Source organism: Trachinotus anak, unplaced genomic scaffold (genome assembly GCF_046630095.1).
Source record: "Trachinotus anak isolate AG129_WGS33_773 ecotype Australia unplaced genomic scaffold, CSIRO_AGI_Tana_v1 ptg000019l, whole genome shotgun sequence".
Lineage (NCBI taxonomy): Eukaryota > Metazoa > Chordata > Actinopteri > Carangiformes > Carangidae > Trachinotus > Trachinotus anak.
In genome coordinates this window covers 27,288,192-27,301,161 of record NW_027273870.1, presented here as the reverse complement: position 1 = coordinate 27,301,161, position 12,970 = coordinate 27,288,192, and the positions used below count along the sequence as shown (strand labels likewise).

General features: G+C 40.8%; 1 protein-coding gene across 1 annotated transcript in view; it reads right to left on the bottom strand.

Annotated features, from left to right (window-relative positions):
- The window catches only part of LOC139636087 (voltage-dependent P/Q-type calcium channel subunit alpha-1A-like), a 105,517-nt gene that overhangs the window by 34,851 nt on the left and 57,696 nt on the right, over window positions 1-12,970 (bottom strand). The window contains exons 32-37 of the mRNA XM_071503773.1: window positions 7,597-7,713; window positions 7,432-7,497; window positions 6,681-6,778; window positions 6,402-6,552; window positions 5,003-5,130; window positions 4,200-4,296 (exon numbers count right to left, since the gene is read on the bottom strand). Of these exons, the coding sequence (XP_071359874.1) occupies window positions 4,200-4,296; window positions 5,003-5,130; window positions 6,402-6,552; window positions 6,681-6,778; window positions 7,432-7,497; window positions 7,597-7,713 (657 nt within the window). The remainder of the gene's footprint in view (window positions 1-4,199; window positions 4,297-5,002; window positions 5,131-6,401; window positions 6,553-6,680; window positions 6,779-7,431; window positions 7,498-7,596; window positions 7,714-12,970) is intronic.

Here is a 12,970-nt window from a genome sequence, read left to right as displayed (position 1 = left end):
AGTGGAGGAGAGAGAGAAGAGGAGGAGGAGGAGGAGGAGGAAGGGCTCGGGGAGGTTTCAGCAGGTGAGAGAGGAGAGGTTCTCCTCCCCAGCGATGGGGAGGTTTAAGAACGGAGATGGGAGGGGAAAGAGGGAAGAAAAGAATGATGGGAGGAGGGAGCGAGAGAAGGAGGTGGGTTGGTGGTGGTGGAGGGGCAAGGTGGGGGTGGGCGAGTCTACCTTATAGGCGACCCGGGCGGGACACCTCTTCCCAAGGCCTAGCGGCGGACACATGTGTCTTAGCATCTGATACATGTCTGTGTAACTGATCCGGCCGCTGGGGTGGCCACAAACACACACACACACACACACACACACGTCACATGCACACATGAATTCAAACACCCGCGCGTCAACACACACACACACCAGACAGAACAAACGAAGACGGACGACATGAAAACGAAAGAAAGAAAAACAATGAGGGGTAGGAGGAGGGAGGACGTAGACGCACAGAGGTGTGTTTCAGACATGAGGAGAAAAGTAAAGAAACCGACAAAGGAAAGGAAGAAGGGAGGGGGGAACAAATACACAGAGGTTATTGTTTTGATCGCTGTGGATATGTGGTTGCTGTGGTGAGAGAAAGAGAGAAAGAAAGAGAACGAGAGAGAACGAGGGGGTGTGTTACGTGGCTTCTAGTCTGGTATATCATAAAGAACGGGAGAGGAGAGGGAGGGAGGGAGAAAGGTTGGGGAAGAAGGGGAGGGTTGGAGGAGGAGGAGGTGTTATTTAGTTTAGTTAGTTGTTGTTGAGATACCGTTCTATGCGAGGTGAAAAGGGGATCTGGGGTTTGTTTTTTTTGGTCTTTGCCCTCTTTCGCCGCTCGGATAGAACTGGCAGCGGGGCTTCTAGCAGGCAAAGAAAAGCACCGCTGCAGAGATCGGAGTGAGTCACAATGACAAGTCAATGCAGTCCATTACTGAGGCTGCGTGTCCACCAGGAACCTCTGCTCTCAGCTGTGCCTTCACATGCTCATGGGAGCCCTCCCTGATGATGATGGAAGGGTTGGGACACCCCAACAGTGCTAACAGCTAGGTCTTGGCTTTGTAAGGGTCAGTTCATCCACATCACAAACAAATGTTTTGTCACTCTCCTCTTGTGGTGTCTGGCTATTTGATGATGCTACATACAACCCCAAGATTTCTGCCACCGCTTCAACTACAATGACGGTGAATAAAAACAGTATTTCTCACATAATCCACAGATCTCACTGTAAACAGATTCAACAGTAAGTGTGAAGCTGTAGGTCTTAGACACATGGACTGCGTGGGCGTCTCCAAGTGAACCTTCTATATTTTGGTTCATCTAAGTGCAACAGTGCGTGTGAAACAGCTCTGTCAACCATAGGGAAGTATGACCAACACTGTAGCTAAACGAAGAGTGGTACAGCTTCAACACAGCACCACACTACATCTACATCCAGAGACAGATGTTGTTTTAAATCAGTTAAAAACCACAATAACAATTGAAATAAATGATAAAAAGTCCTGCATGTGTTTTCAGATGACGTATGGTTCAACCTACTTATCTGTTCCTTATGTGGACATAACATAAAAACCTTAAATAAACAGACCTTGGTTGTCATGTTTGCAATAATAAACAAGAGTGGTGTACCTACCTCCGTCGCCATGGCTTCTATAATAAAGGTCATGGCTTGGTTAGGTTGAGGAAAAGATGGTGATTTGGGTTAAAATAAGTACTTCCTCAACATTAGACGATCTTTGTTGTCATAGTTACAATAATGACAACAAACAGTCACGGATAATAGAAACAACATAAGCTGCTACTTTCACATGGGTATCAAACACCGATCTGCTGTGTCATATTCCTGTGTTCTGTTGACTCATCCATCCACCTAATCCTCCTCCTGACGTGGACTTTGTCGCTCTACATACTACACCACCACACTTTTCCTTTTGCTCCTGCCACTAGATGTCGCCTAGCAACAAAACGTAACTGTGGGTCATAATAACCTGCTGCACAGACGACCTATGGGCTCGTTTTTTACTGGGGGCCGTCTCATATAATCAAGGATAAACTGAAAATATATTTTTTTTGGATGATTTAGATGATCTGACCCTTTAACCATTTAATTTCTTTAAGCCAGAGACTGCAGCACCATAAGACGATTAAAGGTATCATGACCAGTGATTCTTCCCACAAGCATCTGTCAGCACAGGTAGTTATGAAGAGGTACCTGGTGGACACAAGACCTTTTTATGTCCAGAGTCCCTGCCCTGAACCACACACACACACCCTGCCCCTTTCCTTCTTCAGAGCCACAAACAGAGCAGGTTTGGCCACATTATTATAGTATTTCAGGTAACAATGAATATGAACTGTTACCATAAGGCCTGTTACATTCTCCACTCAAGGTGTGCCAACACAAGCATGTGGGATACACCAGCTCTCCGCTTACATAACAAATCCACACAGGGGAAGTAACATCAGTGCAGCATCTATTATAAAAATGCCCAAAGAGAAGGAAGATGTTGTTTTATTGTACACTCTAGGCTACAGTACATCCCTGTGGGTTCAGAATACAAGATGACAAATTGTGGATTTTATTTATTTTTGCAGAAAATAAATGCAAGTTTTTAAAATTTGTCACAAATTTAGGACTGTTTTATTTTGCAAAGAACACCATGCACATTACCTGCAACACTGTGTGTGCATTCTTTATGAAGAATTTGTAACAGGCCTAACAATTGTTTTGATACCTTGAATCCTTAAAGCCACCATGAGTAGGATTTAAAAATGTTGTCCTTTGGTGGTTATATAAAAAAATCAGAATAAGATTCTATAATCTCATGTAAAAACTACACATGATGGCTTTAAAATTTAAGATTAATATTACAGTACAGTGGTTCATAGACATGTGTCATGGAGGCACAAGAATCAGCAGTTTTTCATTCAAACCAACCCCAACAGCAGCTTATTTAAAGATCCCATATTGTACAAAGGTAGATGTCCATGTGTTTCTTGATTATAAAGCAGGTCTAGGTTCTATATTAATACTTTGAAAGTATCAAAGTCTCAGTCCACAGAGAAATGCTCACGGCCTGTATTCAGAAACTGAGCCTTAAGACGAGCTGTCAGGACTTCTGTAACTTTGTGATATCACAATAAAGCAGTCACCGCTCTAAGCCCTACCCCAAGCCCCGCCCACCTGGACCCACCATCCAACCTTTGGATTTGGAATTGGTTTCTCTGAGTGTTTACCTGAAATATGCTCTATTTTTATTCAAACACAAAATAGTCAGCCAATCAGAACAGGGGCTCAGAGCCTCTCCTCTGATTGGCTGACTGACCTGTTGTTATTAGAGCTCCAGAGAGAAGCCTGAGAGAGGAGATGTAAAACTACACTGAGATGGTTTTTGGTTCTTAAAACCACAAATATATCTTCTGATGGAGATCAACACTTCAAATACAACAGCAAAAGTGTAAAATATGGGACCTTTAATTTGTGTTTATCATCAGAATCTGCTGCGTCTCTTGAGCCTTGATGACACATGGCTGCAAAACACTGGCCTAGCTAACAGCTACGAAGGTTAGTGTGGCGACAGTATTCGGACCAAGCCCTCTCTGCGTATGTCTCTGCACTACAGTAACCCCCACCCCTCACCCAAACCCAAACCCAAACAAGAATGCGCATTGCTCGACCATTTTCTGTCCAGGCAAAATTAGACAGCAAGCAGAAATAAAAGACAATGGCTGACTGGAGTCCAGACTCTAGTGTTTACATAATACTGAATTCAAAGTGAACACATCTGTGTCATTTTCCCAGCGTTCAGTCAGAAGACAATAGCGAGTGCAGTGCACCACCTCATGCTTCACACACCGCTACCGGTGTGTGTGTGTGTGAGCGTGTACAAGAGTGTGTGTGTGCATGTCTGCATTGTCCCAAACATTCTCATTGTCATGTCAGAATGCATATACAACAGAAACACCCCCCAAAAAAAATGATTCAATGGTGAAATGAGATTAAAACAACTGAATAATGCAACAAACCCGAACAGAAAAAGTCAAACCAAATGAAATAAAAAAAGTTGAAGTAGGAAAGAATTTGTTTTAAAAGTGATAAAGAGCGACATTCATTCCAGTCTCTTAAAGGCGAGCAGGTTGCGTTTAAGTTTGTGCTTTAGGGGTTTGGTCCAAACCTTGCAGGCCACCCTATGTGGGCATTTCTTGCCAAGGCCCAGGGGAGGGGAGATAACTCTCAATAAACTGTACATATCCTTATAATGTATGCGCCCGCTGCAAGAAAAATACAAGGAGGGAAAGTTAGGAGAGGGAACACACAGGTCACAGAGAGAGAGAGAGAGAGAGAGAGAGAGAGAGAGAGAGAGAGAGAGAGAATAAAAGGAGAAGGAGATAAGATGATGAAGAAGAAAAAGAAAAGGTAGAAAGGGAGAGAGCATTTATTTACACTAAGAAAAAGAGGTGCAGCACACCTTGCTTTCATGTATAGTCTCTCTCTCTCACACACACACTTCTTACAGAGTGGAGAAGAGGAAAAGGAGAGGGTTACATTCATCTCAACTGTGCACAAGTTGTGCAATTTGAGAAAGGTAAAAAAAAGTTTATAGAGAAAGAAAGAGAGAAAGACAGGGAGAAAGTTGGATAATTCTTTGCTCAGACAGGCCAGGTTTTGACCGACCCACTTCTAACTTCTGTCATCACATGATGCAGTTCCTGTTACATCATAACACGTGTTGGACGAGGTCATGACATCGGTCTTTGTCCCGTTTTCAGGACGGGAGAGAAAGTCAGTGGTTAAGAGTCACTTTACATTCAGCAGGAAACGCGTGTAGACTCAGCTAATGTTTGCTAACTCACTTTTAAGCTACACATCAGTTACAGTTTCTGTATATTTGCTGCTTCAAGTGTGTGTTTCTGCTTTGGTATTGTTTTCTGTGACTTGTACAGTGAGTGTGTGTATGTTTGTGTATGTGCCACTCACCAGGCAGCGGGGTCGTACTCGGCCCATATCCTTACATACTCGTCCAAGTGATGCGGCCCCAGGATAGAGGAGTCTCTGGTCAGGTACTCAAAGTTGTCCATGATGACAGCCACAAACAGATTGAGCATCTGGAGTGAGGACGAGGCAAATACACACAGACTAATGTTGGACATGGCCTCGAGAATTTGTTATTGTTACTTGAGCCTCTTAAATTTGACGACAGCTTCTTATATACAAATATCTGCTCTGAGACCAACTGAGATATCTTATATGGAGTGTTGTGCATAAACAGGATAAATGGGGGCCGTTCACTCTCACCAGAGTCAGCGATGCTCACACACCAGAAGGTGGCGATAGGGAACCAAAAAACTGTTTGCAAAAAACTGCCAAAAAACACCATAAGAAAACTGTTTTGGTTTTATGACGGCACTGGGCTGACGTCATTTCATATGACAATTGAAGGACTTTTAAGAACTAATCAGTACAGAATCCAACATATGATCCAACCACTCTTGAGAAATATCTGCGAGTGAATGATGATCACAGGATGTCATTAAGAAAGGGGCAGACCATGAACCAGCAGGCACAAAGGTTCTTCACCTGAGTCCAACTCACAGCATATACACATAAAACATATACTTACATTGGTTTTTCTTATCTTTTAAAAGTAGTCTCTGTCTGTAACTGTAGAGTAGTTAACAGTAATTCATGTAGTTTGAGAAGTGGCAGTGATTTGCAGCTGGGATGAGTGGGTAGGAGGTTCTACTGAAAAAACTTCTAAAAAACTGAAGAAATGACTGTGAAGTGGTTCATTTGTTGTGATTTTAAACTTCAAATTCAAATTTGTAAACTATGAACGTGAACTAGTTCATTTTAACCTTTGTGAACTTGTACAACACTGATATGTATATGCAGCAGACAGGGGACAAACACATGACTTTGAGCCATGCATCTAAAAACAGAGTCATCTCGCAGCTGGTTTTTCCCTTGTGTCCAACCTTGTGTCCAGCATTTCCCCCATAGACCTCTACTAATAAAGACGTGACTGTGAAAGTGTTGAAAGGACAACTCATGAGGCAGACACTGTCAGTTATTACACTTTGTGTGGAAAAGTTTTAAAGATTTGTGTGAAGTGGATGAGACAGTTAGGCTCTAATGCACATGAGCCACACAGAATGTGACAATTAATCCCACATTTGAAAATTTTAAAGGAGGAACGGAAGTTTGTTTTAAAATTATTATTCCCTACCTGTTTCTATGTAAGCTTACTGGTACAGTATGAGATGTGGAAATTAGCATAACAAAGTATATGTTGTTTTTAATCTAAAAAAAACACATAAATACACATTTTGATGAAGTGAAGTTGTTAAAGGGATATTCTGTGTTTTTTTTTCCTCACCAGGAAAGAACAGAGGAAGATGAAGGAGACAAAGTAGGTGTAGGCGAAGGTGCTGCCACACTCGGGCTCTGTGTTCCCTGAGGCCGGGTCACATGCTTTACCGCCCAGGCAAGCCAACATGATCTCATGCCACGCCTCTCCGGTCGCGCTCCTGCACGAGGTGGGGACACACATTGTGGTTTGAGCAGCCACAAAAAAGGTGACATTTAGAAATTCAGGAAAAGTAAATTCTAAAACAGTGAGCAGACAGAGAGGAAGAGGAGAAGCTGGAGGACTCACCTGAACAGCAGCATCAGGGCCATGATGAAGGTTCTGAAGTTATTGTGCTCGTTGATGGCACTTTCTCCCTCCTCATCTAACTCCAGGTTACCAAACAACTACACAAACAACACCAGTTACATTTTACATTACATTTTGTTTTTGTTTAAAATGGAGATATTTCCCCAAAATGACTTACAACATTAAAGGTCCCATATTTTACACTTTTCCTCCTGGGTGATTGATAGTGTTGATATCCATCAGAAGATATATTTGTGGTTTTAAGAACCAAAAACCATCTCATTGTAGTTTTACATCTCCTCTCTCAGGCTTCTCTCTGGAGCTGAGAGCAGTGACTGCTTTGTTGTGACATCACAAAGTTACAGAAGTCCTAACGGCTAGTTTTAAGGCTCAGTTTTTGAATACAGGCTGTGTGCATTTCTCTGTGGACTGAGGCTTTGATACTTTCACAGTATTAATATAGAACCTAGACCTGCTTTATAATAATAATTTTTAAAAAATTTAAAAAAAACACATGGACATCTCACTTTATACAATATGGGACCTTTAAAATGCTGTTTAATATTATATTTAATATTACTATACGAAGTACATTTTTAGAATACTGGAGTTTTATTTGGGTATTGATAGTTTTACTGTTGTGTAAATGTTGCACACACCCTCGCAGATGTACCATTAATCCCACACATCAGGAATAAATCCAAAGTCATATCAAACTCAAAAATCTGACGAGCAGGTCGTCAGTCCTCACCTGCATGCCGATGATGGCATATATGAAGAAGAGCATGGCAATGAGCAGACACACGTATGGCAGAGCCTATCAGAGCAGGTGACAAAAACAGGAAATATGTTGTCAGAGTCATAAAGTGTGTTGTTATTTAACAGTATGTGTGTGTAGCTGTTGAGGACTGAATACTTTGAAAGACTGGACAAAGGTCCACAGCAGGATGCGAATGGTCTCTCCCTGTCTCAGCAGCTTGATGAGGCGAGCTGCCCTGAACAGCCTCAGGAAGCTCAGGTTGATGAAGTTGTTCTACAGCACAGAGGGAGGGCAAAATCAGTTTTCACCACACACACGACAAGTGCACAACCTCCCTCTACCAAACACAAAAACCAAAAAACAACAGCGGAGGAAAGAGAGGACAAAGAGAGAGAGAGAGAGGAGGGGGAAGTCAAAACCAACAAAACTTAAACCAACTCCAAACATAATGGTAGACACAAGTATAAATGAGAGAAAGAAAAAGAAAAGGTAAAAAAAAAAACAAGGAAGAAAACAAAGAAAAAAGAGAGAAGGAAATAAGGAAAATCATAATTCAAAGAGTCTAAAGGTCTTCATCCAATCTGGTACAGCAGAACGCTTTTTTTTTTTTAAAGAGAACCAAATGCACTGATCTCTGAGGGGGGCAAGCAGGCCACACAAAATGGAGCACAGTGCACTGTGCCTGTCAACCACACACACACACACACACACACACACACACACACACACACACACACACACACACACACACACACACACACACACACACACACACACACACACACACACACACACACACACACACACACACACTCCTTTGGCAGAAAGAGCATGGCTTGGCATTTTCTGTGACACTGTTTTGTTTGAACATGATTCTTGAAAATGTTTAAAAATGTTTTCTTTACCAGAGCAAACTTGGCATCTCAGAGAACAGATTTAGCTCCAAGACCATCGGCCCCTCAAGATGGACTCAGCTCCATGAATCACTGATTTCCATCTTCATTAGAATTGGCTCATTTTAAAGGGTCATACCAGTGTTGTTACACATTTTAGTTCCTACAACTTGATATTTTTGCTGTCTTTTATCAAATACAGGCAAACTCAACCAGACTTCCTTGTGTTGTAAAATCCATCACAGAGAACATTGAGTCTGGTTGCCTGCCAAAAAAAATTAATAAGAATAAGAATAATAAAAATGAAAAACAAAATGAAAGATTCTTAGAGGTGGAAACTAAATCTACGAGCCTTTTAAATTCTTTTGGACTCTGTGTTTTGGTTCCTTACAGTGTCACAGAGAATATTTTTAATGTACAACAGCCAAACTCCCTGGTGAGGCCCTGGCATTTTGTGGTTGACAGGCAAGGCAGGAAGAGGAGCATGAGGAGGAAGAGGAGGGAGAGGAGGGACTAGCGAGCAGCCTCGGTGCAGGCATGGCATGGCATGACATGGCTTTGCATGGCAGCACACTTTTTGAGGAAAGAACTGGCCTACATGCAGACTAGTAGGGGCCAGTGGTGCAGAGCACATCATAAACTCTGAGTCAGACATTCACTTATTTAATTGCACTAAAAGGAGTGTGAGATTTTTATTTTTACAGTTTGAATTAGAGTGTGATAGAAAATTAACATAAACTGGTGCAGGTAGCTGCTAATATTGTCATGATAACACAAACGTGTACTTTCATAATGCTGCAGATAATGGACTGAATATTAAATGCTATTAACTTATACTCACTTATACTTACTTATACAGGCTACCTTAGCAGAGAAACTAAACCTTCATATTTGTCTCCTTTGGCGGAATATTTGGCAACAGTTTTGTCCACCAATTTAAGTATACAGGGATCCCAGTATACTTAATTTGCAGTATACATAATTTAAGTAATCTTAATCTGGAACCGGATCCCAGTTTACTTAATGTATACTAAATTTGCAGTATATGTAATTTAAGTATACTTAATCTGGAACCAGAGCCCAGTAAATTTAAGTATACGTAATCTTGAACCAGATCCTAGTACACTTAATTTGCAGTATACATAAATTAAATATACTTAATATAAGTATAGTTCATCTGGAACCAGATCCCATTATACTTAATTTAAGTATACTTAATCTGTAACCATATCCCAGCATTCTTAGATTAAGTGTACTTAATCTGGAACCAGACTCCAGGATCCTTAATTTGCAGTATACTTAATTCAAGTATACGTAATCTCAAACCAGATCCCAGTATACTTAATTTAAGGTATACTTAATTCAAGTATACTTAATCTGGAACCAGATCCAGGTATACAAATGAAAGTTTTGTTTCCATACTTAGGAAGCCTGCATAACAGATAAGCAGTCTTCTTTATCAACAAACCACCTGAATTTTTAGAGATGACTCAAATACTGTGACCAGGAAGAAATAGAATAAATCAAGAGAAAATGAACTATTGTGTTGTCCCTAGAATTAAACTTAAATATTTTCTAAAGCTTCCAAGAGAACTGACTATGAATCTAAGTGTGTGTATTATGTAAAAAACATTTTACACGAATAATGAACCTCACTATGTTATCAAAGAGTTTAAAAGGTCATCATCCAGAAAAGCGCATGCACTGGGGTCAAGGGTTAAGACTAGTCATGGGGGAGCGGGTGACTGGGGGGTAAGGAATGGGTCAGGGGCACACATGACCAATGAGGATGCAGCAGAAAGCTTTGAGAGATAAATTACAAACCAACCAGATTCTACATGTGCGAAGATGTAGAAAGATGAATGGGGAGGAAGTTTTTTTTTTTTTTTTTTTTTTTTTTGGTAAGTTGTAGTACATTGTGAGTAGGTGAGACATTTTTTTGGAGGGAGGGGTTGATCGTATGTTTTATTGGGCGGGGGCATGGGGCGAAACGCACACCATCACCATCATTATATTCATCATCATCATCATCATCATCATCATCATCATCACAGCACCACCACCACATGTCATGGCGCAGCACGGATGGAGAACACGATGAAGGATTTCATAGTGCATTTTGATTGGATGGATTTGAATCAGAGGAGGAGGGAGTGGGAGGGGCGTAGGGCGCCAACAAAGTAGAGAGGTTTAAAGAAAGCATGTAAAGAGATAGAAGAGGAAGACGGAATCATTATGGGCGTCGTTAAAAAGGCAGTGAAACACAACTTCAGGTCAACAACAACAGTTAGTGAGCGACATCAGATACAGGTGCTTCAGCCCCTCTTTGAAGGTTAGCTTTCCAAACTGGGCCCTAAAGGGGTTCAGGTCTCTGTGCAAAAGGTGAACTGATCTAAATTCTTGAGTCAAAACATTAACCTCTAAATATTACGCATTTGCAGTGTTTGTGCATTAGTTACTTTTCTTCCTCGAATAGACATTTATGTTGTCATTTCGTCCTCCTGATTTCTTTCTGTATTGATTTATCCTCAATTTGTTAGCTAGTGCAGCTCTCAGGCAGCTGAGTGAAAGTCAGAGTGACTGGTCTTATCAGGCAGATACTGGTCCAGACATTATGTCTTTAGAGCTATAGATTCACCTTAGTAAATCTGAACAGCTGTTTTTTTTTTTTGGCTAATGTCAGCATGTGATTACTAGCTAGCACTACCACGAGCTATTACTTGATGAGCCAACTAGTGCAAAGATCAAATGCACTCAATCAGCACGTTAGCTGCTTCAAGCTGACACAGAGGAGGCAGATAATCGATTGGACATCAGCACAGTGTTGAAAACAACACTGATGTCAATTAATGTCACAGAGCTAAGGCGTAAACTTAGCACCTCTATCTCGGCCACAGGTCGTTTTTAATCATCTGAAAACACAGTTGTTTTGTAGTAATTAGCAGAGTTGCAGCTACTCCCGTGAGTGTGAATGAGAGGAAGACTTCAGTACAAGTCAGAGAGGTTTAACGAGTACGACTGGACCTGGATGTGTAACCTAAGCTGCTGTTTGGTCCATGGTAAAGAAAAAATAAGTAGCTTGACAACAAAGAGAGGCTGAAAATGGTCCTGAATTGTACAAATACTGAGTCTTATTTAAGTAAATACATTAAGTTCATTTGTATTAACACAGACAAACTGACAGATGTGCATACAACAGAAAAAACCACCGTTAACAGTGAGATAAACATGAATGTTTTTATGCACAAAAGTACATTAAAGGCACAACCTGTGATTGGTGCAAAGTGCCATTTAACCCCAAACATCAGACTCCACCAAGTCTGGTATTCTGTTGCAGTCAACAGCATGGATTGTAATGTGAATGAGGACAATGTGGACTTCAGAAATTTTTTGACATTTGGGGTTGAAGGATTGTTGCCAACCATTCCAGGTTATGTTACGTTTGTGACATACAGAGAAATTTGAAGAATTTGGGGTGAAAATATTGTCACAAAAAGGAATTTGTACCAGTTAAATATTGTAATTAAAAAAAAAAAATTCTGAATGGATTTTAGATTAAAACCTTCCACTGAATAATGTACACACACCATATAGACACACACAGATAATTGCAAAGTACAATTAGCAAATGTTTGCCTTTGTATGTATGTTTAGCATCAGAAATTTATCTGCTTGTACAATTTACAGCCTGACAGTTCAGCTTGATCAAATTTAGTAGATTTAACACAAGGAAACAAAGAGGCTGAACATACAGTGTTGTGTTAATTAAAGGAATTATTGAAACTTTCTGTGAACCGTTAGATTAGAGCAGTGGTTCCCAACCTGTGGGCCAGGGGCCACTAGTGGGTCACGAAGGTATTGCAAGTGGGATGACAAATCATTCGCTAAACAGTACAATGTTAGTGAAAAGATGTAATTTAAAAAAAAAATAGATAGTGTATATATAAATAATACTTTAAATTGAAATGATCTTTAAAAACCACATCATGTTTGCTCTTTCTTTCTCAGTCTGATTGGGCACTAAAAGATCACAGCCATGCCAAAAAAAGGAGTATCAAAGAGGGTAGCTAGTTAGCAAAAGGAAGAATTAAAATGAAAGAGAGTCAAGAGACAGATGACGAATCTATAAGTGATCTCTCCCTGTGGAACAAAAAAGAAAAACTGAGCTTCTCCTGCTTCAGTTCAATCCTAAATGTTTGATTATTGCCATTAATATAAAGGTGCTCTAAGAATGCTTAATTTAGCCTCCATCTTGTTATGGGGTCGGATGTGGGCCGACAACATCTTTGAGAATTTGGAAAAGGTTGGGAACCACTGGATTAGAGGATCGATACCATTTTCATGTTGGTGCGGCAAATATGATCCCACCACAGTGGCTAGTTAGCTTAGCTTAGCATACAGACTGAAAACAGCTGGAAGCAGCCGGCCCGGCTCCATCTGAAGGTAAGAAATTCAGCTCCCAGCACCTCACTAGGTACCATGTTATATCTTGTATGTTTAATTCAAAGTGTAAAAAGGACACGTTGTGGTTTGAGTGGGACTACTTCTTGGGAAATAGCTGTGACTTCCCAGAGTCTCGCTGTTACAGTGAGGTGAAGTTACTGCAGCTGGTTGGTGGATTATGTTGCCTTACCTTT